The sequence below is a fragment of the Gallus gallus genome, chromosome 11 (genome assembly GCF_016699485.2).
Source record: "Gallus gallus isolate bGalGal1 chromosome 11, bGalGal1.mat.broiler.GRCg7b, whole genome shotgun sequence".
Lineage (NCBI taxonomy): Eukaryota > Metazoa > Chordata > Aves > Galliformes > Phasianidae > Gallus > Gallus gallus.
In genome coordinates this window covers 12,581,446-12,605,763 of record NC_052542.1, presented here as the reverse complement: position 1 = coordinate 12,605,763, position 24,318 = coordinate 12,581,446, and the positions used below count along the sequence as shown (strand labels likewise).

General features: G+C 34.9%; 1 protein-coding gene and 1 long non-coding RNA gene across 21 annotated transcripts in view; one reads left to right on the top strand and one right to left on the bottom strand.

Moving 5' to 3' along the window:
- The window catches only part of CDH8 (cadherin 8), a 143,889-nt gene that overhangs the window by 8,129 nt on the left and 111,442 nt on the right, over positions 1-24,318 (bottom strand). For 2 of the 13 annotated variants that reach the window (XM_015292511.4, NM_001100289.2), the window contains one exon: positions 20,830-20,947. In XM_015292511.4, coding sequence (XP_015147997.3) covers positions 20,830-20,947 — 118 coding nt within the window. Of the gene's footprint in view, positions 1-10,660; positions 10,797-11,368; positions 11,638-14,255; positions 19,266-20,829; positions 20,948-24,318 lie in introns of those variants that run through there. The other 11 variants (XM_040707132.2, XM_025154211.3, XM_040707133.2 and 8 more) reach the window with 11 other exon arrangements.
- Positions 1-24,318, top strand: part of LOC112533264 — a 102,196-nt gene that overhangs the window by 32,628 nt on the left and 45,250 nt on the right. For 7 of the 8 annotated variants that reach the window (XR_005862952.2, XR_005862951.2, XR_005862948.2 and 4 more), the window contains exon 3: positions 22,512-22,603. This is a non-coding gene — a long non-coding RNA (uncharacterized LOC112533264). Of the gene's footprint in view, positions 1-3,694; positions 4,799-22,511; positions 22,604-24,318 lie in introns of those variants that run through there. The other variant, XR_003077217.3, reaches the window with a different exon arrangement.

Sequence of the window (24,318 nt, the reverse complement as noted above, 5' to 3'; positions counted from 1 at the left end):
GAAGTAAAGAATTTATGAGGAACTAGAGGGTCAGAGAGTCAGGCACTGCTATTTATTCCAGTTCTATAATAAAGTAACTAACTGCATAAAGTTACTAGCCACACCTTACAGTTTTCCCCAAATCTTGGTTTAAAACCAAGTTCAATGAATACATTTCAGTTTTCTCTAGATTTGCCTAAAAGCAGATTTGTGAAACAACCATTAAATAGACTGCTGTGGGAATATCTCTGTCACAGCTGAAACAAAGCGTGACAGAATGGTAGGTCTTCAGAAGATGCCCAGTGTGATTTCTAGATAAAAGGGGTTTCAATAAGCATAACTGAGGCCATACTTAAAACAGGGCCATGTGCTTAATGCAGATTTCCAACTGTTCTCAAGAACCCCTGATCTCTTTTGAGGTTTTTGGATGAAATATTTTGAAAGTAAATGTAATAATTTTAGTACAAAGCAACTTTTGTATTTTTCTGACATGAGTGACTCTAATGGCATTGACACCAAGCCTGATGTGAAATTAACAGTCAGGAGTCACCTTTTTCATCTCCTACTTTGCACAAGACACATATGTTGCAAGTTCAAGTCAGATAATAAAACGGTAGAACAAACACACACACACACACACACAAACAAAAAACAACAACAAAAAAAACAGAAGCAGTCACTTTATATCCAAGTGTCATTTTCTCTGCACACACTACTGCAATTCTTTAATTTCCTGATGATCTCTGTAATAATTTTGAGATGAGTGGACTTTCCTGCTGTGCAACTTTATACCTACACAGCCATTTTTCTTTCTTTTTCTCTACTTGTTATAATTTCCACAGAAAGATAAAATCATTAACGGTATTAAGGACTTTGTGGTAGAAATCTATGCTGCATATGTTATTTACATAAAGAAAGAAATTCGTAATTGGAAACTTTATAGCTACATACTCCAGAAGCAAATATATGTGTTTCTTTATGTTTATTAGATCTTCAAAACTATTTTCTGAAATCATTATCTTAAGGGGGTTTTGCATACATCTTTAGTCTAAAAGCAGAGGGTGATTTGGCAAAGATAGAAGAGCGGAAAGAATATCCTTATTATGATACTTCCTGCTTCCTCTAATGAAAAAAAGAAGCTCATTCATTTCATTTCTCAGTTCACAAATGACATCCATTCTCATAGAAAAACTTGAAATAACAGAGGGATTCACTTATTATCATAAAGGCTTCACTAGATACTCCTGAAGTACATGCAGAGAAACCAGAACTTACCTAATTCTATGAAATGTTTGTTAAATAATATTTAGCAGCCAACTGCAAATGCACCAGACAAGAACATTCAGCTCTTTGCATAATTATTAACTCATGTACATGCCTCCTGTAGTACTTACTGTACATTACTGCAGATCTCACAATATTAAACACAGATTTTCAAAAGATCTGTAGTAATATTGGTATTTCTGTTTTTCTTTAAAATTCAAACCTAAAGACAAAGAAAAGGTGGCATATAGGAAGGATTTCAATCCTCATTTTAGAGACTGGGAACTAATAAAGTTGTCCAAAGACACAGATGTCTCTCAAAAAGACTATATACTTTCCATGAGCTGCAGCTTAATTGTTACTCTTTTGTATATTTTATTAATAATGCGTACTTTCTATGAAAGGATTTACAGATAAAACACAGTTAGACTAGAATGGCAGAAACAAAACCAATGAATGCAACAGCAGCGATTCACTGATCACACTCCTCCATGTGATTTCTTTCCATAAACTGTCCAGAATTTGTCTTTATTCTGGCAATAACAAGAGTAATGTGAAAGAATATTCAGTACCTGCTGATTTAGCACAAAAACAGAGGAGGCAACACAAAGCGTCAATTGTATATCATGGAGAAAAGAAAGCTGTGGGGAAGCTGTAGTGTGGCCTTTGTATACATACACTGCACTTGAGAGAAAGACGCTGAAAGGCTTATGGTAACTAGAAAAGGGGGCAATGGTTTTAAAATGTTCAGTGTAGATTCACTATCAGCAGGAAATTTTTCATGATGAAAGTGGATAGACACTGGAACAGGTCTCCCAGAACAGTTGTGGATGCCCCATCATTGTAAGTGTTCAAACTCGGGCTGGACAGGGGTTTGAGTATCTTGATCTAGTGAAAGATGTGCTCCTGGACTGGACTAGATGGTCTTTAAGGCTTCCTTTCAATCCAAACCATTCTATGATCTATATTCATAAGATGTGTGTGAAAACTGTGCTGAAACTGTGCTGAAAACTGATCTGTATTTTTCACACTATGCTAGAGTACAGGTTAGAAACATCAGTAACTTGCTTCCAAAATAATGCTGTTAATGTGTTTTGGAAGACACAACTGTGTTTATGGAAGACAGGACTTACTGTGTTTCTGTCTTTGGTTGTAACGTGCTAAAAGAATATCTTTTTAAAAGGGAGCGATTCTAAGTTTGCTTGTTGCAAGGTTACCAATCTTCAGTAGGTGAAGAAAACATTATTTGTTCATTAGTATAACAATTTTGTTTCATGATTAAATACAGTATATTTCAACATTGGTATATATGGTCACAAAATACATTTCTATGAGAACTTATGTTCACAACTGTCATGTGTAATTTTACATATGTGCTGGATTATCTTCCTTGAGCAGAGAGTATCTCAAAATAATAATAAGAGGATATTGTTCAAACTGACATACTTTTTGTAAATGTCAAAAACCTGTGATGTCTTCCAAAAACTAGATTGATGACTGCTATCATGTTTGATTGCAGATGTCAGGTTAGAAAGTAAAAAGCCTTTTTTGCTGATCAAACTCTCTTGGCTGCACCATACTGATACATAGTGACAATTCACAAAACATGCCTACAACATACTATCAAGCATCTTAATAAACTATTTTTCTAGATACCTAGGCTTTCTATACTCATTGAAGACATGAATAAGAACACAAAAAACAAAAGTATTACATAGGAGAAAATATATTGATGAGGTTAAGAATCTGAAATTTAATGTATTTTGTATTTTGATTTTTTTCTTTAGCAAATGATTGAAGTAATGATAGCTTATGCCAGAATTGAACTGGTGGATCTACTAGTGAATAAAGCAACCAAGCACATTTCCTTTGCAGAAATAAAAAGTGCTGCTGAGAATTTAGAATCATGAGCAAAATAATATTTAATCATGTACAAGGATACATTGTTACGTTAAAATTTCTTGAAAGGGGAATAATCATGTTAAAACTAATGCCATGCAGAACGTGAAGTAAATAAATTCTTGACAGAATTAAAAAACAAACACAAAACCAGACATATAATAGCAAAGGAATGGCATAGGCATTTCCTCCTACCTGCTTCCTTTGAAAAATGTGAACTTTAGATAATGGTCTGTATAATTTCTAGTTCTATTCCTTTGGAAAAGTCTGAACTTTAGATAATTGTCTCTTAAGTATTCTAAAACTTTCCTTTGACCTTTAGTACAGCAGAGCTATAATCAAACATATCTATATGGTCACTTGCAGTCTAACAGTAACCACTGTATTTTTGTACTTAGTTTTTTTTTAACCCACTGAAGGAAAGAAAATCCCAGTTGCTGAAATAATCGTGTTGAGGCATGCATGGTGTGAAATAACATTAGTTTTATTATTAACAGGGAAGGGAAATAATTAGCATGAAATACTTTTTTTCTCTCTCTCTTTTAATTTACAGGTAATAATGGCAAGTCAGAAAAGGAAACATTGGGCTCTGGGTCTGTTCAACCTATTCAGCTACCAAAGTTCTCACTGAACTTTACTCAGCAGCCACGATTTCAATCTCATCCACTCTGATTTTATGCCTATTTATCTCTTCCAAGTTCCATTGTGCCAGTTATGATTGACACTTCCATAATCTGAAGAAAATTCAGGCCAGTGAAGATGCAAGATATGCTAAAACAGCACTGGCTTTTGCCTCTCATTTTTCTGTTCTGTATTCAACAAGTCAGCCACAAACTTGTTTACTAATAATCACATTGCTTTGACATGCTTTACTTTATTCGGATCACATCACTACATGGCATGTGCATTGAATGTTACATCTGTAAAGTATAAGAATTACTGCAGGTTGCCAAGTTCCAGTTTAGAAAGAGAGATGAAATGGCTGTCAAATGTGCTTAGCATTAAAAATACATTATTAACACAGCCATTTACATAGACTGGTGGATCATTTTTGAAATCTACATATTCTAGTTAATTCTATTATCCTGTTATTTTAACCAAAAAGTTTCAGAAAGTAATACTGTGTATTGTGATGCTTTGATAGAATAATGGCAATGTTTTCTATTTAAACCAAGAACTTTTTTTTTTATTGTTTTACCAGATTCCGGTAGGATACTTAGAAGATAAATAGAGCCAAAACATTCCTAGGATCTGCCATCTGTATTTCTCTTTGGAGATAATAGATTCTTATTCTTTCTATAACTGCATACATACAAGTGCAATCTAGGAGGTGAAAGAAACAAATGAAAGACAGATATTTAAGCCCCTTAGGTCACAAAGATTTACACTTTTACACATTATATTGTCTTGGAGATCTATTATGTCTAATGATATATCTCAAGGAGATTCAGTGAAATTTATTCTACTTTTGGTAGCTGATGGAAGAGTTTCAAGGATCCTATGTTCCTCACCTTCCTCAATTCTCACTTCAGTGATAAAAGTTCAGAGTTTTCAAGAAAATTAATACAATCACAGATGTTTGAAGTGAATTCCTTTCTGGACTTTAAACTATGAATATAACATTAAAAAGAAGGTAATAAAAGTAGGAATATCTCTGGTTTTAAAATGTGATATTTTTTTGGCATTTAAATGAATTAGTTTCCCACTGAGTAAATTAACATGCAATTCTTCATGCCATAATGTGCATATGCACACCACAAGAATTTAGACTAATTCACTGGTAGATCATTTAGCACTCTTTTAAAACTGAATCTGGAATCAGACCTATCAACCTAGAGCTTTGTCACTAGTTATAGACATACAGACATATATTCAGGCCATACCAATGTACTTCCATTATGATGTGTTTTTTTTTTGGTTTTTTTTTTTTGTGTGTGTGTGTGTGTGTCATTATAATTATTATTACTTTTTTTAAAAAATTATTATTCTTTTAAATAATGCTCACTTTGAAAAACAGTGACATAAAGCAATCCAGGGTTTGTTAGGAAAAAAAGAAACACTCAAAAAAACCCAAATCAAACAAACGTAATCATTTACAGGAATGCTGCCTACTGGTACTGGTGTAATAAAGGTCTTGTCAGCATCTCCATTACCAAATGCCAATTTTCTAGTGTTCATAACTCTGACATAACAACTTGCTATGAGAAGAAATCTAGAATGTGTACTCTCTGCCAAAGAGCACTGAAAGTTAAATACAACTTCCATTGGCTAAGTACTTTAAATCAAAAAATAGATTAAAAAAAATTTTACTTAACATTTTCTTCAAGTGGAGTGGCTTAAGAAAAAAAGCGTGGCTTTGATTTTAAAAAGTGCCAGGCCCTGCAGTTTCTGTACACACAGAACTCCCTCTAACTTCACTGAGAAAAATTTCTGTGAGAGGACTGAAAGAAGTACTATAATATGTTTTTGTAAATGTCATCAAGAGTTACATTAGCTTTCTGTAATTTGAAAGACTTAAATGCTATGGTAGAAGATTGCCCCTGGGCACACAGGCAGACTGCTAATGAGTTTTTGAAGACAGTCTTATATGCAGATTACATATAACAATAACAATTTTTTATCATCATAACATTAATAGCAGTAATTTATACTCCTGTCTTACACCTAAAGCATCTACAATATCTTATTATGTGCACACCTCTCAATGAGGACATGTCTCCTACGGTGAAGATTGATGTTCAGTTGAAATACTGGACACGGTAAGATACATCTAGATAAGAAATTTCAGTAAGTGGAAAAAAAAATTCCTGCATGTAGAGTGGAATATATGGTATTAAATTTCCAAACAAAACATTCCAGAAGTTCTCAGGAACACTTCTGCACCGTGTAAGCATTATGTACAGAAAACCTGACATAGCTGGAAACTCCAAGCTAGTATACACAGATGAATGAGGTCCACAGTAGCATATGGGCATGTCATTAATTTTCAAGACCCATACCTACTGTAAGACCCTAACTTTACATACATGCTATAAACATTGCGACACCATAGCTAAGAAAGAAGAAGAAGCCAGAGAAAAGATGCCAGCATTTGAATTTTACATCACAGCCATAGAGTTAATACAAACTCAGTGCTTACACTGATAAATATTACAGATCTGCAAGCTAATTTATATAATTAGTCCATAAGATCTAGAATTTTCACAGAATCAGAGTGTTCAAGCAGGGCATCTACAGCAGGAGTGTGTCCACATGCCTTTTAGTATCTCCAATGATGGAGATTCTGCAAATAGTAAAGAAGTCACAGTTGAAATATTCATGCAACAAAACAGAAAAAAATAATTGTTAAATCATTTTCTTCATATGAATCTGAGGATTTAGAAGGGAAAAATCTGTAATACATCTCCATGCAAAGAGAAAAACTTGTATATCACAGAGAAATTGTTTCCTGTTGTCTTCTAATTCATGATGAAGAGTCTGTCAAAGCACGAATTAAGTGTATAGGCAAGAGCTGCAGTAAAAATATGAAGCAGGGTCATGTAATAGCATCACAAGAAACCGGGCAATTCCACTGCAAAGGAGAATACATCTTAGTATACCAAAACCACTTATGATCATGAAAGAAGACTGCTGCAGTGCAAATGGAGAGCAGAAAAAACAACAGATACTTTGAGAAAGATGCATTTCCTTACTGTGAAAAAAAAAAAAAGAGAAGAGAAGAGAAGAGAAGAGAAGAGAAGAGAAGAGAAGAGAAGAGAAGAGAAGAGAAGAGAAGAGAAGAGAAGAGAAGAGAAGAGAAGAGAAGAAATAGATAAAAATGAAATTAAGTCTAGAAGAAGACACATTCTTTATACAAAGTTTTGAAGTAAGTGGCTCTGGTAGACAGATTGTTCTTAAATTCTACAAAGTTTTTAGCAAATACATCTGTGTGCTAGACAAGAACAAAACAAAGGAAATATAAGATATTATTTTTCTACTTAAAAATAGAAAATGGTTACACAAAGACAGAAGCTGTGGGATAGATAAAGACAATGTAAAAGGTGACATATGGTGTAGAACTGAGTTTAAACTACCTTCCTCTGAATTTAGTATCCCAGGTTTTCAGGCCGGTCCCTACCATTTCCCTGCTTGAGCTATAGAATCACTTTTACATGTTTTCAAACCGGGAGATTCAGAAAAAAAAAGAAAAAGAAAAAAAAAAGACACCGTCGCTCACTTTTGAAAATCTCCTTCCTTAGTGATCTATAGGGAGCAGCTAATAGGTGCCGTTTATGTCATACGTGAGTATCAGAAAAACATTTTAAAAGAACATCTGTACTGTATGCATGGCACAATGACAAACACAGAGATTATATAACTAGGTATAACTAGGCTGATAGCCTATGGAGTACAAGCACAGTACTTGCATCAACATTCTGTGATTATTACCAATGTTCCTTTTTAAGGTTTATGACTGCATTGCCTAACACCATTCATAACTACACATAATACTTTATTTCTTATTATAGACTCAAATGTATGAAGAAATTACTGTAGTATAAGAGTTACTCCACAGCAAAGCCCTCAACATACAGCAACAGTGAAGTTTATTTACCTGAGCCCACAATTAGAGGTTAGATGAAGCTAAGTGATCTGACTTTCCTATCTTAATATGGGCAGACAGCTATCACTGCTCAGCTGATTCACGTTAGTCTGGCTACATATCCATTCATGCTACCTTCCAAGGATCCCACTAGCTCTTCCACCCCAACACTACCAAGCAGAAGTTGGAGCTTTTCTTGAAGTTCTTCTATATATCTCTCCTTAATAAGCTGCCTTATTACCTCACTTCAAACTAGGGCCCATCTTCAATCCCTGTAGTCAACACTGATTATCAAGTATGCACGTCTTATCACTTTAGCTACTTTCTCTCCCTAAACTAGAGAAGTCAACTTTCTTTTTTTCATTTACTTTATGTATTTGGTACAGAATGTACGATCTTAGCAATCAGGAACATCAAATCCCCTACCTCCTTTCTACCAGAATACACCCTAATTAGACAGTATTAAATGAAGACCAACAATATGACTCATTTTACAACAAGAGCACCTATACAAACTAAAAAATCATAAGTTGATGGAAAAATATTATAAGTGGTACAGAAAGAAAAAAGAAAAACAAATACAAGAACCTAAAAAAACAAAGGGGGCTTTGTCTCCCTTATTCCTTAAAGTCACTGCTATGTTTTCTCTTGCTAGGGAAATACAGCCCTTTGCTAAATAGTCATCTTTAAGGTAGTGACGGTGAAATGAAAGGGTATGGAATAAATGTGACTATAGCAGACAACCTCAGGAGAATGCACAGACACAGAGTTCAAATAATAATAAACATAATAGTCACCTCCAATGAAGAATGACTATAATTCCAATAATTCCTTCCCTCTTATACACCACTTGCATAATTGGTTCAATATGGGATGCAAACTGGAACATATTCTTATTTCTTTTAATTCGCATTAAACTGTTTTGCAGCAGTTTATCTAGACAATCCTTTAGGCTAAGTGTGAAAAATGAGTACCTTTTATCTTAATGGAGGAACCATGTGCAAATAGTCTGCATGCTTTATATTTTCTGTATGGTGGGTTTATTAAAATTCAGTTTTATAAAATGATAATTTCACTAATTAGTGGAAATCTTTAATAGTTAACAGGTGATGTTTTTTTCTTACGTTGTTTTAATTTTTAGCCTTTTTAGATTCCTGCTGTAGTGTAAGAGTGGGTGTTTTTTTAATCTTTACTATAGCTGAAACTTTCTAATTAATCAACAGGATAAATATTCAATTAAAGTAAATAATAAATTAATTGCATTTTCTCCTGAACAGCATGTATTAGAGCATGACAGAACAAAGTATGCCATAATGTGAGCAACCAATAAATTTATGAGGTGCAAAATCAGGAAGAATATGGTTTTGTACTATCATTACCAATAAGCTACTTAGAGAGAAAATGCATATATTCAAAACAGAACAAAACAAAACATAACAGTGAACTTAAAGCTAAGGAGGACTGTTAAGATAACAAGGTTATATTGTTAAGATGGCAAATATATTAAGATACTAAGATGCTGAAAGGGTAGGTTCATGTCCTACCAGAAACCTCAGCTCTAGGACACCATTTCTCCTACACAGTGAATTAAACCGATTTGCACTGCAGGAGGTATTTCCTGCAAAAAACGTGGAAGATTGAGATCTATCTACAAAAGCAGAAGTGCTACTTTGGCAGAAGACCATTGATTAAAATTGTATAAACTTCTCTCCAAATATTCTATACACAATAATAAAACAACGATAAAACACAAACAACCAAGAAAAAATGTACAAGGAATGGTGGAGGGGATTGCACCTGCATAGTCTGAGTTCTAAATGACACAATTCATTTTAGAGATTTTAAAAAATTCTTCTCAACAGATCCTATGATTTATTTTGGTGAGAAAGATATTTCTGTTTTATAAGAACCTTATATTCTCAATGCAAACTGTCAGGTAGGAGAAGAAATACTTATATCATTCAGAGAACCTAGTAACATGACAAATGATGGCGATGAACAATTATGCAGACTTCTCTCACTCTCACTTGATTAAGACCTACACATTCATGAAAATTGATCTGCCTGCCCATATAGGACAACAATTTGGTTAATTCTCCTAACATTAAAGCAACATGTATGTTAGAACATTTTTGAATATGAGATAATACTAAGCTTACTAATCTGCATATATAATCACAGTTAGAACACCTGTGAAATGCAAGGAGCTATGTAACTGCTGTAGACATTGAAAACAATCTGTCCAAACACATATTATCACATTAAAAAGACTGGAATTTGTTTTCCAGCTTCTACATGCATAAATCTTTGTTCTGTTTTGTTTGCTTGTTTAAGGAAAATAAATAAATTTAACATTTATAATAAAGCAATGAATTGAGAAGCAAGAAGGAAGAGAAAGAAAATTTCATTTTGATATGCAAAAATATGTCACAAAATCGATGTGTTTGGTGCCATATCTGACTAGAGATTGGTGATTTTAAAAGTTGATGTAGATAAGAGAAGTAGTAAATACTGCTATGGAATATCTTTAAAGTCCTAGACTGCAACTGGTCATGGTTGTTTTTCAGTTTCATGGAGTTATATTTTACAGGAGCCTTTAAAAATTCCAGAGAGCTGGTACTGTGAATCTTGCTGTTGTCTTGATAACTCCTAGCTTAGAAGTTTTGTAGGACAAGGCCTTTCTTTCTGCTAAGTATTGCAGTCTTGAGGTACTCTATTATTACTATTATTTTCTCCACTATGTTGCTGAAATTGTCATACTGAAGATTTGATTTGTTCTTATCTCTATTATTTCTTTCATCCATGTTCTACATAATCATTACTAGAATAGTTTGATTTTTGTGCTAATTTTGTGACCAAAAACTTTTCTTCTCTTTTGCTTTCATAACTTTTTATCATTTACTTGCTTTTTTTTAAAGTAATGTAAGCGTTGCTTACCTTCCTTTACTTTTGTTGTGAAATTAAAGAAATAAACTCAAAAAAGTTAAGTATGTGACACCTCCTGGGCATGATGAAACTCCTACAGCAGGAAAATTCACAGCTGTCCAATCCATCTCCTCATCATGAGTAAGCACTGTCAAACATATGGTGCACAACACTGACCTCAGATCTTTTTCATTCAGATTACATCTGGTTCTTAATTAGTTTGATTTAAAAAATGAAACATAATTGATGCCTTTGAAACATTATGTTGGTAGCAGCCCAAATAATAAAATACAAATAAGTGAAGTAAAAGTCTCTTCGGTGGTGTATATGTAATGGTATGTTTCATCACTCACATTTTCTGTTGCTTGAACTGGGTCATGTTTACACAAATGTACCAAAATATCAACCTAATTGTGATTAATTCATAGGATCATTGTCTTTTCTGCAAGGATACGATGCTGTGGAAATGAGTCTTATTTTCCACTCTGTATATATAACTCTTCTCTAGTTGTAGAAAAGTTTACAGTTGTGAGGGTTGGAAAGAAGTTGTCATCAGAGATAAACTAAAACAGCACTGAAAAGTTAAACAGCATTAGGAACAGAACTGCTCCAAGAGAAATGCATTGCCAGCAACAATACTGTGAAAGTACAGATGTGCTGGGGAACACAGAAGAGCTGAGGAAGAGCCTAAAGATGCCTAAAAGTGGACAATTGGCTTACCAGATGGCCCCCTCCTTGCTGGTTCATTCATCAGGTTGGCCTTTCCAGTCGAATGAAGACTTGGTGGATCACTTCTGGCTTAGGGCGGAGGAGAGAGGGAATCTGTCTGTCTGGAGCCCTGCATCCTGAATACAGGAGAGGAGTGAATAAGGTTTCAGATGGACAGAATAGGCAGAATGGTCAAAGCGTGGAGGAAGCTGGTAGCTGAGTTAGCCTTTGAGGAGCTGATTCTATTTTTCTGACATACACATTCAGCTAGAGTAGCTATGTGCACTAAGAAGAGTTCACCTCTTTTTTAGCATATCAAAGTGGTGAAAAGCACATAACCATTGTAAGAAGGTGTAAATCATCTGGATAAGGCTAAAAAGTATGTTTGCAGAGGAACTGCACTTAGTCTTCACTTGCTCTGTGCTTCTAATTAGACTGGAGTCCATAAAGAGCAGTGATCTGCATGCAAGAAGAAAGATGGGAAAGACAGCAGAAGCAGGTGTCAGTGAAGGAAGTGGTACAAAAAGAACTGGAGTAGAAAAATGCTGGTTTCCCATCCACATTAATGGAATCTTCACTTCAGAAAATAACATCACATCCTTCAATGCCAGCAAAGTTGTTTCAAATAGCACTCAATTGATAGTCAACATCAAGGGAAAACAGAACATCAGAGAACAACAGAACACAGTCAATAGTGATGATAGTAAAGAAAGAAAGGGAAAAGGAAGCAGAAAGCTATTAGCTATGAAAGATATATACTGAGAATATTTTCACTGGCATTCTTAGACTAGATGGGACGAACAGTGCCCCACCATGGAAAACATAACCTTGCTAGGACTGCAAAATGGTATAGTTGAAAGGAGTTGAATATATTACTTCAACAGGAATATGAAATCATACAATGGTAATGGGAATGCATTCACTATCTGGGAAGACAGAACTTCTGAGTGCTACTGGAATGCATTGGAGTCCCATGGTAATACTATAATTAACTCAAAATTCTGCCAGTCTTCTAGCACTTTTAGAACACTTTAAAGATTTCTAGTACTGCAATCCACCTGGTATCACTTATCACTTTATCGTTAGCAGAAAGGGCTCATCTTTTTCAGTCATTAGACTACTTCGTTAGTCTACTACTTTACAAGTTGACATTACAACTTAGAATTCTGTAAGATATGTAAATAAGAAAATTAATTATTTTCCTACAAAGAATGACTTAACATATTTTCTGATCCAAAGCAGTTTCAATCTAGCCAATTGTCTAAGAATGAAGGAATCTAAAGTTTAGAAATATGGAACTGCATTTCCTCTGTTGTAAAAACAAGTTATTTCAGGGACCCAAATCTTACTATCTAAGGCACAACCATCTGCTCTAGGAAAAGCATTTGCACTGGCTGAATATCACTTCATGAACATTAATGGATTGGAAGCTAGAATCTGTCCTTTCCTATCAAGACAGGATCTCTCTCTCCGTCTGCTGCAGTTGTGAAGGAGGTAAGGTAGCACTGTGTTTTCTTACTACCACACAGCTGGATTGCAATTATTACTTACTTTCCAGCATGTAGACCAAGAAAGACTTGAGACATTTTTCTTTGAAAAGTCCTTGGATCCAGGAGTGTAATCTAACCAGTAGATCATCTATAGAATGTGGTAGCTGGGGGCCAATAAGTCACATTTGTATTTTTTAACCAGAAAGTTAATTATGTATCCAAAATGTATATAAGAGTTTTCGGAAATACAATTTCACATCAGAGTATTCTGAGTTGATAAAACTAAACTGTTTCATTGAGCTTCACTATCTATTATATTGCTTGTTTTGGTAAAGCTGAGACCTTTGTGCTCATAAAAACATCAACATCATCCTCGTACTTTTATCTTTTAATTTCTGTAATATATTGTTTATGATAAAAACAAAATATAGTACTTATAAAATCTTTCAACCAAGTAAAAATGGAAGTACAGAATCACAGAATCACTCAGATTGGAAAAGACCTTAAAGATCATTGAGTTGAGCCACAATCTAACCATACTACCCTAACTAACAACCCTCCGCTAAATCATGTCCCTGAGCACCACATCCAAACCGTTTTTAAACACATCCAGGGATGGTGACTCAACCACCTCCCTGGGAAGCCCATTCCAGTGCTTAACAACCCTTTCTGTAAAGAAGTTTTTCCTGATATCCAACCTAAACTTACCCTGGCACAACTTCAGGCCACTTCCCCTCATCCTGTCACCAGTGAGAAGAAACCAACCCCGCTCCCACTGTAAGCACCTTTCAGATACTGGAAGAGAGCAGTAAGGTCTTCCCTCAGCCTCCTCTTCCCCAGACTACACAGCCACAGTTCCCTTCAGTTTCTCCTTGTAGGGCATATCATCCAAGCCCTTTACAAACCTTGCTGCCCTTCTTTGGACCTGCTCCAGCACCTCAATGTTCTTTCTATACTGAGGTGCCCAAAACTGAACACAGTACTTGAGGTGAGGCCTCACCAGCACTGAGCACAGGGGCAGTATCACTTCCCTAGTCCTGCTCACCACCACCATTCCTGGTAGAAGCCAGGATGCCATTGGCCTTCTTGGCCACCTGGGCACACTGCTGGCTCATTTTCAGCGAACTGTCCATCAGTACACCAAGGTCCCGTCCCATCAGGCAGCTTTCCAGCCACTCTTCCGCAAGGCTGTAGGGTTGCCTGGGGTTGTTGTGACCAAAATGCAGAATCCAACACTTGGCCCTAATGAAACTCATACAGTTAACCTTGGCCCATCAATCCAGTCTATCCAGGTCCCTCAGTAGTGCCTTTCTCCCCTCAGGCAGATCAACTCTCCCTCCCAGCTTGGTGCTGTCTGCAAATTTACTGAGGGTGCACTTAATTCTCACCAAGATCGTTAATAAAGATGTTAAATAGAAGCAAGCCCAGTACCAAGGCCTGGGGGACACCGCTCGTGACCGGCCCCCAACTGGATTTAACTCCATTGACCACAACTCTTTGGGCCTGGCCATCCAGCCAGTGTTTCACCCAGAGGAGTGTACACCCACCCAAACTGTGGGCAGCCAGCTTCTCCACGAGAATGTTGTGGGGGACAGTGTCAGGTAAACCGCATCGACAGCCTTACCTCCATCCACTAAGCGGGTCACCTCGTCATAGAATGAAATCAGGTTTGTCAAACAGGATCTACCATTCGTAAACCCACGCTGACTGGGCCTGATCCCCTGGTTGACCTTTAACTGATCCATGATGGCTCCCAAGACTATCCATTCCAAAAAAATATTATATATTAATAAATTATAAAATATCCATTCCAAAAGTATTTTAATAAGTTGATATTAATCAGTGCATTATTAACTATATTGTTCCTAAAAATAGAAATAATCTCTTATCCTCAGTTTATATAAATGTTAAACTTCGCTATTTACACAGCTTCAATTTTAATACCATGCTGAAGGAAAGATTGATAGCATGATATTTGTAATACCATTTTTCACACTATGAGCAACTCCTGGAAGAAACATGACCTGCGCCTGTGGATGGCAGACCCTGGCACAGAAATGCCAGATTATAGAGCAGTTTGTACTTGTTACTTGTTAATACATAGGCATAATTTATTTTTAACTCTATTACTTTTACAATGAACGCACATGACTATGCAAGTGTTCCCAGTGATTTCCACTGACAAAACTACATCTGATAAGGGAGAGGTTGATCAGTACTGTATCTCAGATTATGCAACACATTCCTTTACAATTTTAGCTGTGGTCTTGTAAATGCTATTCCATGCCACTAATACCGATAGAAAAATATGTATAGGATGTAACAAACATCATTAATTATTAATTTTTCTTTTCAAGAAAACAACTAACAAGAACGTAATTTGGTACATTCTAGAATCATACTTTGAAAGTCCATATATTTACATATAAAAATGATGATGATAATTATACACATCAGAAATGTATAAGCATGTGCTTTCCCTGGAGAACTGCCATCACGAAACATCCTCTAGCACGGATGGCAGCTGGGCCACGAAGTTTCCTGAAGGTCATGAAAAATTACATGAAACTGTAAAAAAAAAGAGAGGATTTACAGCTAACATCCAAGGGACCATATGGGTGCTGTTATTCTAGATGCTCACTGTATATCCATCAAGAAATGATGGGTTTAATGATGTCTTTGCTAAGGCAATTTGTACCAGAGGTCAGTGGGTTAACTTTGAAATTGGGCAAAGTGGAAGGAAGGTAATGAAACAGCGGTGCCACCTCTTAGCTCTGAGGTACATATTTGGAAAGAAAAGTCAATCAAAACCACAGAAGGCACTTTAGCTCGAGTTGAGACAATGGCAGAGAGAGTTACGAAGAAATGCGAAAGGCAGGGAAAGAAACTCATTTTAGCATGAGTTACTCACATGGGAACAAAAGATTTGCCCTCCAGGTATGCATTTGACAGACGTTGCTAAAAATATTTTCAGGAAAAGATGTGGAAAAAATCTAGGTTTTATTATATTGAAAACACAGTGATATAGTAGTTTCAAAAATTAAGCAGTTTTTTTTTTTTAACTATTTAGGATATCAAAAAGAATGACTGCATGTATTATGTTCTCTGGCTATTTCTAAATAGTTTAGAAGCATTTTTTTATCAGTAGTAAAGAGCTGATGAGAAATAGCAAGTTTTGAACAAGATGTGCAATATTATAGTGAGCATGTGAGCCAGTTAGTGACCAAAGTTGTTATAATACCAAGATATTTCCTTTTACGTGAATGACATTTTGCCTACTACTTTCAAGACACCACAGATCAAATGACAGATTAGACTTGCTTGATGATAAGCACAAAAGAAATGAACATTTAAACATGAATATTATTGGAGCTGTTATAGATATCCTAAGTATTATAGACTATGCATGGCTGAGGATAAAGTTCGATACAGAGAATCAACAGAACAGTTCATCATTGAAGTATATATAATGCTTCAATAGTAATAATAATAATAAGCCAAACTAACAACCTCTTTCGTTTGTACTCCCAAAAATCAAATTGGCTAAAATTCAGAACTCAAATCTCCAGACATTGAGTATTTTGGTTAGAGAACAGGCTGATTACCTACAAGGCTATTGAAGTTTTGCAGGAATACTAATGCATGCCATTAAGATGGTTCTTAACTGAAAGGGTAAGGTCTGCTCAAGTTCCAAAAGAACCCTGTGATTACTGCAGCCATATGAGCCCTAGTTTTAGGTACATAATACCACATTTATACAGTAGTGATGCACCATTACTTCTGTCAGAAGAGCTGTGCATCAAAGGCACCGTAGAACATTTGATTCAGAGTTTATTCCATTAGGAAACAGAATTTGGCGTGAGAAAAATGGAAATGCAATGGAAACATCTTTTGGGAAAAACCTGAAGTCACTTTATGGCAAAGATGTATTTGCTATCTTTTGAAGGTAAAAATTGCATTGGCAGCATATCAAAATGTTTACATGTGTGGAAAAGCTTTTAGCACAAAATTCTGTTCTCACTTGAACAAACTAAAGAAACCACAAGTATAGTAGGAAGTGAACACTGACAATAGGTATTGCTGTGAGCATACTGTTTGGAATGCAGGAGACAATCCATCTACTGGCATTAGGTTTTAGGTTACACTTTGTGAAGACCATTCACCTAAAAAAAACAATGTCAACAAATGCTAATTCCATTTCCAGAGGTCTCATTTCAATTTTCTGATGCCATGACCATACAAAATACTTAACAGTCATCTAAATTCCCATCAGTTTTTTTGTTATTCACTGTGCTCCTACAGCTTTTTAGAAGGGTTAATTACACTGAGCTATGGATTCAACAACACATTGCTAGAGTGTATCAATTCTGTCTAACCATCAGATATTTTAATCTGAAGTTTTAGGCTCTTGCTGGTTTCAATTCTGTCAGAAGCACTTACTCTCATTTTTCCCACTTTTGCTTCTACCTACAGGCCCAGCCCATAGACAAGTGAGAAGTAAATGATCACTCTCTGAGCATGCAGTCAAGGCTTTGATATGGCATAGACTCACAGGCTTAGTCACCTGCATTAGCACAGAAAGTACTACATGATTTCTCCTGTTTCATGAACTTCTTACACTTTTACCATAATTTTATTATTTCTCTCCTGATGGGATTGAATTTTATGCATCTGACAAGCTAAATGAGCATTGTTCCTTGTATACCAGTTTGAGACAGTAAGTAGGATCGTTTGATTCCATATTAGTAGCTGCCCATTTAGACAGGGTACAAAACCTAAGAAAAACTATTCTGTAACAGACATTTTTGCTGGGAAAAGAACAGAAATAACAGATCAGGAGCTATGAGAAATAAACACGGCTGAGAGATGATCTACAGACATTTGATGAGATGTATGATGACAGTTAAACTTACATTTTTACATTACTTACTTCGGAAAGGCACTACAGCCTCTACGGTTCTTTTAGGACATCCTGTCTACACAGAAGAGATTGTAAATATGCAAGTTTAACAGTGGAAACAAAGAAAGTATGCCAGTATATAATAAAAGGAACAGATTCTACTACAAAAACGGGGTAATTTCTATAAAACAGCTTAATTTTAGATAAGTGTTTTTGTTTTTGTTTTTTTTATATTTTTGTTTCTGATGACAATACACCATTTTGTCATCCAGGTAAACATATTTGTTAATGACAAAGCAGTTTATCTGAATATTTGTAGCATAATTGGGCAGCACAGTTAATTACTGAAGTATCTTGTGAATTTGCCTTGGGGCAATCTGGAAAGTTTTAACAATAGAATTATCCCACAGGCAACAAACTAAATGCATTAATCATTGTGCTTATGGCCCAAATAGCAGAATAAAATTCCAAAATCTATTTCTCTTAAACATTCTTTTGTACGAGGGATGGAAATAGAGCATTAGTCTTCTTCCCACAGAAGAAGCCAGATTGCATAGTTTGCATACTAATGCCATCAGACAAATAATGTCATTTCATGAAGTACAGAAGTAATTGCCAAATGCCACAAAACAACCACCACCACAACAACAAAAACACAAAATAAGAATCCAAAAGGGTAATACCATTTCAGAAAAGCTCTTCAGGGGTGTTTTTGTTTACCTCTGCTCTGGAGAGAATTTTGTAGGAAGGCAAAATATGAAAAACAACTTAAACAAATTAAAAAAATCATTAATGCTGGCAAATAAAAGATTGGGTTTCTGTATTAGGTTTCCTGAGATAATGGAATTGATCTGTAAGATCCATAAGAAGATAGCATTTCTTCAGCAGCCATCATGGTAGTCTCCACTGCCTTCAAGAAATCCGTTAGGAAGCCAAGAACATGGGAAAAAGGCAAAGCTGTGGTGTCAAAGGAAGATGTGAAGAAATTTGTTCACCAGCATGAGGAAATGTTTTTCAATTCCAAACCTAAACAACGTGTGTACTGATCCAATCCTCAGAAACACAATTCTCCAGAAATCAGAACAGGTCTTGTCATAGGTATTTCCTTACATAGCAAACTAGCTTTTGGACAGTCCATACATAGATTATTATGAATAAGGAGAAATTTGACTTGTCAGTTCACTTTCTTTTTTTTTTAGGAACAATGGACTTTTTTCAATACAAACAATTGCTCATGCTTATCTGGCAGACATATGCAATACAAAGACATGACGAAGTTCAGTCTTTAAGTGGCATAACTAGATAACTTACTAGAGATTTGTTATATTTAAATGACAAGAAACCTCACTTCAACCAAATTATACGCTGATTTGGCTTTGACAGGAATACTTGATTCTTGTGGGAGATCATGTTGTAGCATCAGCCATGGACTGCATCACTTGCTTAGCAATCTTGATAGAAAAGGGTGGTATGCGTAGTGGAAATTTTATTCATGGATACTGAAAGATTAAATCAGAAAAGTCTCTTCAAGTGGACTTTTACTTTCAGGAGATTTCAGCTGGTTGTTTCAAAATGATTTACATATTTAACTGATTAAAATGCATTAATATGTATCAGTGCCAAAACTGAGTAGTGATGTTGCAATAAAACTGGACTTATTTTTTTAGAATGCTGTACAGAAAGGTTCCTCACTCCTACTCAGGCCAGGTGTGCTGTGACAAGAAGTAAGAGTGAGTCTTAAATGTGTAACAGATTGGAAGGACAAAGCTAATTAGTGATGTGAGCTAAATATTTAAACATGATGAGAAATGCTAAGACCTTTGTTGACTTCGTGCAAAGCAAGCCACCTAACATTCAGGATGCTTAATTCAATTTATGTTACACTACTGATGATTATGAAATGGATTTTGAAGAGATTTTTTAATCTTCCTCTGTAAATGCAGAAAACATTGAGACTTATTTCCCATATGAAGTACCGATATAAGTAGAGAGATACTTCGTGAATGCTGTAAGAGAAAACTTCTAATGAAAGGGAAAAAAAAATTGTATATATTTAAGCATTTTTAAGAATTTAGGTTTTTACAGTAGCATTTAAAAATGGTGCCATCATTCTTCTTCGTTGGAATGGCTAGAATAATAAAAATGAAAGCAACAGTTTCTTTTTATTTGACATTTCATACATTACTCTTGTACCTGTGCACATATGCTGCATAAATACGTCTTATTATAACAAGGATTTCCTTCTTTGTCATTGCAAATAATAGATTGAACTAAAATTCCCAAATGGGTAACATTTATTTTAAAACAAAACAAAATCCAAAATGGAAAACCTTTTTTGAATGTTCACATAAGTACAAACACATAAAGCACTGTTTGTAACATTCTTGTGATTATTCCCAGCTCTTTCTCATGTGACCTTTAAGTATGCATGTGCCAAAAAAAAAAAAAAAAAAAAAAGGATTAGTCTAAAGCCACTGTTTAACATTATTAAATGGGTATTTTTTCCACTGTGCATGAAATTCCACTTCTGTAGTACTACAAAATGATATCATGCCCTTTCAGAACAGCTCTAAAGCACAGTGATACAAAGTGCCCTTCTGGGCTTTGATGACTTAGCAAATTCCTCTTTCTAGTAAAAATGCTCAACTGAAATACTCTGGAACCCTTATGCAGACGAAGAACAGGCTTAAAAGGTGTTTCTTTTATGGGATTTAATAAATATTTCAATTTATTCTCCTATGTACATCCCCATAAGACCACTGATGATATTTATCAATAGTTTCACATTTTCGAGTTTATCTCTGGAATTTCAACTTACTAGGAATTCAACTGATCCTTTAAAATCTTGTTTAAAGCAATGAGCTGTTTGCTGGATCTAAATTTAGTATTCATTATACTTTCTTTTTATCTACACTAAGGATACCAGGAATGGCGTAAAAGATATAATTAAGGTACCATTAAACAGGTTTCCTACATTGATACTGCCCAAGGAACAAACTGGTAAAGAAACTGGAAGTCAATAAGGCAATTCAAAACAGTTATTCAGGTAAATATTACACATATTACATACATTTTATATTTACCTTCATTTTTCTTGATAGTAAAATTTGGATTGTTGATCATTTCAGGAAGAAGACTATACAAGAAATAATGCCCATTTTTAGGATCATCTTTGTCAACAGCACTGACAATCTGAATTACCTATAACAGAAAATAGTCTCATAAATTCACATTCAATAAACATACAGTATTGTAAAGAACATTTCATTCTATAGGAAATATTCTTGCTTCCTTATATGCCATGCAAATTTATAAGCTTGCTAGATTGTTAAAGGTATTAGATTAAATATTTGGAAAATGGAGACTAGATCAAGCCCATTACATGATTGTTTCCAGAAAGAGGAGGTAGAGAATAAGGAGAGAAGGGTACATAAAAGGGGGCAGCAAAAACTGCTGAAGTTTACGCAAGTAATAAATTACTCATTAATAAAGAAGAGACAGAGTGTTTCAGAAACACTGTATTTGAACTTTTGAAGAAAATTGGATTTTTTTGCCTTAATTTTAGTAAAACCTCAAGTATTACTATACTAGGAATGAAGGTGGATTTTTTTTATTTTTTTTTTTAATATCATTATTAGCAAATGATCCCCAGAATAAAGCAGGATACTAAAGTTATAAAAGGAATGGGTTTGGATAGGCTGAATACCTTTGAATAACTCTGTATGAAGCACCTTGTATGATTTATATGATCAACCACAGCATCTGCAGTGTATGTACCTCAACTGTCTGCACCATCACTGACATTGTTTACCTCCAGCACTACTCAGAATGATACTGCAGTTGATCATCTTCAAATCATACAAAACTGTACGGAAAAAGAAAGGCTGAAAAAACATTTTAAAATAATCAGTAAAGTGTTTTGATATATATATATATATATTAATATATAGTGCAATTGCTTACATGAAATGAAATGTAATCTTCTATTGGAGTAGAAACAAAGAAAACTATGAATCTATATCCAGCACTCAGACATGAATTTCAGCAGTGGTTAGTTCATGCTAGATGGGGTTTATTAGACATTTAATGAGAATTATTGAACCTTGCCGTGTTTGTTGAGTTTAACAACATTTTTGTCTTGTGCATTTATTTCTGTAATGACTGAAGCCATTTACCAATAAGTTCTTGCACAATTAATTTCAAATTACAAAACAGAAAAATTTCATTTTTAAAGATTAGAGCAAAAAATGTAAACAAGTTAACGTACTTTAGATCTTCAAAGCTTCACTAAAAATGCTAGTAATTAATATTTTATACTGGTTTTACTGCAAGACGAATCATGACTATCAACATGTATATTACATATAAGATAGCACTCAGTACCACACTTTGTCTTCTGTGTTCTTCAGATTTCAAAGAAAGAACAAAATCTTACTAGAAAACCACAAGGACCAGTATCAAAACATAAATATTTAATATTATGTATGAAAAAAATGTTAGAGCAGGTTCTGATATAGGGATTCATAATTTGTAGGACGTTCTAGGAAGAAATCTGAGCAGTGAATTCCTTCCTTGCCAAGTCATACATTCTGGACAGGGCAAACTTATGATCAAAAAAGCATTGGAAAAAGCTTTTGGTTAAAAAAGCAGGTCTCCAATTTAATAGCTGCATAACGAATCCTAGAGAGATAGGATTCCACCTAGAGTGTGATTAAATGTAAATGGCTGAAAAACTATATGCAGACATTGTCCACTCCATTTACAGGTGTGGAACAATTTCAGCTTGCTCCTTGTAGACACGTCGTACGTGTGTCTGTCTCCAGGTCAGGACTAGGTACCACAAATTCTGCGTCTTAGGTAAGTACAATTTGGAATGAAATTTCAAACAAGCAGTTTTTAGGCACGTATGTTTTAGAATTGTTCAAGTTTTCAAATACTGCTAGAATGTGGCAGCATAAAGGAAAAAGGAAAATAGCACAGTGAAGTGCACTTAATAGGCACAGTTTTTCCAATGGTTTTGCAATTTAATCTCCACTGTCTAAATAATTGTTAATTCTCTCTTGCATTATTATAGACTGGAAATTTTCAAGAAATAGAATCTCAATATATATATATGTGTATATATATATGCATATTGTTACAGGAAAAACAGATATCTCTCAATCTTTCCAACCATTCCCCTCATTGTTTACCAAATCATTTGTTCTCTGAAAATGCACATAACATCATATGCAAAAGACAAGCTTAGTGAAATACTACAGTTGTTGGGTTACATGCACACATAAAGGAATTAAGAGTTAGTGTTCCCATAGCAACCTTATTTCTTTGCATGTTTGGATTACCAAAAAAAAAGGAAAAAGTGTAACTCCATAGACGTGAGTAAAGTCCAGTAATACTCATGACTACATTTTAGTATGCTGATGAGCACGATTTATTGGTCAGTGCTGTGTAATCATTTAATGAAATATTATTTAAGTAATACTCCAGCTCTTGACTTGTTGTTCGTAACATGGTAGAGAAATTTCCTGGGCTGTTCTGCTTAGTTATTACTAAGATTACGTTTTTCTCCATGTAATAGCATGAAGAACAAATGTGTGTTCCGTATAACAAAAAAAGATCAATACTAATAACCAAAATGAGAACAGATTTTTGCATTCCTTATCTCTAAGCACTGGACTGGAAGTTTATATCTCTTTAGCTGTTCACTCTTGAAATTTATGAAATTATTCCATATAAAATTTCAACTTTGATGTTGTATTAAAAATTCATGTATATATTTGATTCTGTACATACACTTACTGGGAAAACAGTAAATGAGCATATTTTGCTCAACAAGCAACTCAGGATTGAAATTAATAGTTAAATGATCCCCTAGGACAACTCAGCATTATAGTCCGCAAATTTGTGTTGTACCTCTACAAAGCCACAGTGAAATAATACGTATAAAAAGATTACCTGTATAATGATAATGAATGATATAGAAGGATAAAGAGAAAAACAAGGTTATTACCAGTGTTATCAATGTATCATAACTCCTACATGTGACTATAATATATGCTACTGTCTAAAGGTCCTTCCCTATGATGCAACTCAACAGATTGACCTAGAATATCTCCTAATAATTAGCACACTGTTCCCAGCTTTTGATAAAATTGTTCCTCCAACTCTGAAAGCACTTCTGAAACGATGGTATTGTACATGATTATTTTTTTAATTACTTTGCGGGTCCATAATCCAATGAGCTGTAGATTCATGGTAGAATTTTTTCTTTACCTTGCACCTAGAGCCAACCCTCTACAAGGATCTACAATGATCTATCTGAAGATTTCAAACATTAGAAAAACCCACTCTAATGAAATAGATCAGACTAACTAAATAAAATTGACAGAGGCTGAGAGAGCACTGTATTCTGTTTTATACTGCTCTAGTTAACACACAAGTTTACACTCTGGTACATCACTGCCTATGCAATTGAAATGTTTGAAATTCTTATACCTTAGTTTTGAGGAAATGGTAGACCCGAGGACAGTATGGGAGGAGCCAGCAAAACCATGAATGAACTGGGTTTAGTT